Source organism: Cyprinodon variegatus, unplaced genomic scaffold, assembly GCF_000732505.1.
Source record: "Cyprinodon variegatus isolate N-32 unplaced genomic scaffold, C_variegatus-1.0 Scaffold1321, whole genome shotgun sequence".
NCBI classification, from domain to species: domain Eukaryota; kingdom Metazoa; phylum Chordata; class Actinopteri; order Cyprinodontiformes; family Cyprinodontidae; genus Cyprinodon; species Cyprinodon variegatus.
In genome coordinates this window covers 70,450-73,512 of record NW_015151774.1, presented here as the reverse complement: position 1 = coordinate 73,512, position 3,063 = coordinate 70,450, and the positions used below count along the sequence as shown (strand labels likewise).

Genomic DNA, 3,063 nt, shown 5'->3' with positions numbered 1-3,063 from the left:
AGACTAAACAGGAAACCAACAGGAAACCAGTTCGTCTGAACAGGAAACCAGGTCGTCTGAACAGGAAAGCAGTTAGACTAAACAGGAAACCAACAGGAAACCAGTTCGTCTGAACAGGAAACCAGTTGGTCTGAACAAGAAACCAGTTTGTCTAAACAGGAAGCCAGTTTGTCTAAACAGGAAACCAGTTTGTGTGAACAGGAAACCAGTTCGACTAAACAGGAAACCAGATCGTCTAAACAGGAAACCAGTTCGTGTGAACAGGAAACCAGTTTGTCTAAACAGGAAACCAGTTTGTGTGAACAGGAAACCAGTCAGTCTAAACAGGAAACCAGTTCATCTGAGCAGGAAAGCAGTTTGTGTGAACAGGAAACCAGTTTGTGTAAACAGGAAACCAGTTTATCCAAACAGGAAACCAGTCAGTCTAAACAGGAAACCAGTTCGTCTGAACAGGAAACCAGTTAGACTAAACAGGAAACAAACAGGAAACCAGTTAGTCTGAACAGGAAACCAGTTTGTCTAAACAGGAAACCAGTTCATCTGAACAGGAAACCAGTTCATCTGAACGGGAAACCAGTTTGTCCAAACAGGAAACCAGTTCGTCTGAACAGGAAACCAGTTCATCTAAACAGGAAACCAGTTTGTCCAAACAGGAAACCAGTTTGTGTGAACAGGAAACCAGTTTGTCCAAACAGGAAACCAGTTCGTGTGAACAGGAAACCAGTCAGTCTAAAGAGGAAACCAGTTTGTCCAAACAGGAAACCAGTTTGTCCAAGCAGGAAACCAGTTGATGTGAGCAGAGGAAGCGGATGAAGGAATCAGCAGCAGAACCAGAGCTCCCAGTTAGCCTGCGGAGCTTCAGCTCTGGCTCAGCAGGTAGTAGGCAGCAGCCGACAGCACGGCGCCACCCAGAGGAACCAGGACCAAGGCGGTGCACCTCCTCCACCACCTCCTGGCCCTCTCCTGCTCGTCGTCCACCTCCTCCTTCCTGCCCCTCCTCTTCCCCCTGCGGCCTCCTCTCTGCTGGCGCTTCTCGAAGGCCTCCAGCTCCTCCTGAGGGAGACATGCAGCAGCTGTAAGGAGGCCAGCTCACATCTGGACAGACTTCAGGAAACAGGACTGACCTGGAGCTTCTTCTGCTCCTCCTCCAGAGCCGCCTTCTGCTCCGCCTCCTTCACCTGAAACAGACGCAGGGCGCTCAGAGTCTGGGTGTGAGGGTGTGGTGTGGATGTGTGTCCGTCTGTACCTGGCTGACTTTCCTCTGCTGGTCTCTGCAGACGTCATCACACTGGAGGACAGTCTGAGCTGAGAGGGAACACAGCACCTCCTGCACAGACCAAGGGGAAACATTAGGGGGCGTGGCTTTATTTAGTGACCGAATCGCTTTGATCACGTAGATAAATTAAACTGGGAAAAAATGAGGACTGAGAACACAGCCCTGAGGGACACCGAGCTGATTAAAGCCTGGATCCTATAAAAATGGGCTGATCTAGCAGATATATTTCTACATTCCAGGATCTGGAAGCTGTTGACTAGTAGAGCAGAACAGGAGCTTTGGCTCCTGCTGACAGAGATGCTAGTAGATGTTTACCTTCTTGATTCTCTTGCAGGGACAGCGCAGCTTCACCTTCTGCTGACATTTCTCCTCACACACACCTGGATGACACACCTGCTTACAGCGATGGCCGCAGCTCAGCTACACAGAGACACGGTTAGCGCTTCAGAGGGAGGCGGAGGAACAAACGCTCTGATGGTTCTTCAAAGGAAACATGAATGAAGCAGAGAAAATAAAGGCTCCTGCTCCGTTTGATCAGAGCTCCTCTCCTGGGTGACCCGGGTTCAGGCTGAGCAGCTCCCACAGCTGCTTTCATCTCCTCACTGCTTCTATAGATCCTGCTCTCAGCTGCCGTACTTCATTATCCTTTAGTCTTCTACCTCTCCTTCAGTGACTAAACCCGTTACAGAAACATTAAAAGTGCTCTATATTAGTCTTTTATAAACAGGAAATCGTTTCTTATCTACTGAATCTGATCAGCTATATGTGGTACAGTTGAATATTTTAATCTGCAATCTAACTAGTAAGTATTTCTGGAGAGTCGTTAAAAAATAATTAGTGATCAGGAACTTCCCTCTGTCCTAATTAAGAGAGTCTAGCTAGTGTGTGCTAACTAGCTGGTGTAGGCTTTTTCTAACTAGCTTCTGTTGATGCCTGTCACTACCTGATCCGTACCAAATAATTACTTATTTCTATCTCTAAATATTGCTAACACAGATCTTTAAAAAATGTTTTAGGACTCATCTTTGACAATTTTGATGCTTTTTACATTTTCTCCACAGCTTCTCTGATCTCTGACGTCATTATGGGACACGCTCAGAGCAGTAAATCTGATTAAACCATCTTTACCTGCATTTAATTTGTTTCTTTCTTTAGATTACGCTCTATATACCATAATGTTAACACTTAAAGAAAACATAAAACCCAAAAAGACTAGATTTAGGTTTAAAACTGAAGCTGGAATAGGGAGCAGCCTAAGATCCCATTTCCTGTGCAGATCAGACAGACGAGTGAAGTAAAGGACAGGATTTTAAGACATTTATTTTCTCAGGAAGTACATTATTAACCTTTAACACATTTTAGTTTAGTACACTTACTATTTTTAGGGAGGGAAAAATGTCATTTAGGTTTTTTGTACATTTAAAATTGAGGGCGATATCTGAGCTGATGGAACGGATGGTGCTTCCAGGACAGATCTGGAAGTGAGATGTACGCTCACTAGAGAAGTATTGCTAATGCATGCTAACCTTCTGTCAGCGCATGCTGACCAGGAGAGACTAGTGTGCTCACTAGGATCCCTGATTTGGTTCTTGTTAACTAGTTCCTGATGATGTATGCTAGCTAGGAACATTGTGTCGGTGCATGCTAGTTAGGTTAGGTACTAGGAGTTTTATAATTATGTGTGGTCAGTGGCCTGTGCTGTTCCATGCAGGCTAGCTTGTGTTAGTTAGTGCTAACTAGCTGGTGTAGGTGTTTTCTAACTAGTTAATGTAAATGTTTTTTAAATA

At 45.1% G+C, this 3,063-nt stretch overlaps 1 protein-coding gene across 1 annotated transcript in view; it reads right to left on the bottom strand.

The window, feature by feature from the left end:
- Positions 1 to 706: 706 nt before the first annotated feature.
- The window catches only part of LOC107102795 (NF-X1-type zinc finger protein NFXL1-like), an 18,653-nt gene continuing 16,296 nt past the window's right edge, over positions 707 to 3,063 (bottom strand). The window contains exons 19-22 of the mRNA XM_015402228.1: positions 1,592 to 1,696; positions 1,247 to 1,327; positions 1,125 to 1,178; positions 707 to 1,053 (exon numbers count right to left, since the gene is read on the bottom strand). Of these exons, the coding sequence (XP_015257714.1) occupies positions 859 to 1,053; positions 1,125 to 1,178; positions 1,247 to 1,327; positions 1,592 to 1,696 (435 nt within the window). The 3' untranslated portion in view covers positions 707 to 858. The remainder of the gene's footprint in view (positions 1,054 to 1,124; positions 1,179 to 1,246; positions 1,328 to 1,591; positions 1,697 to 3,063) is intronic.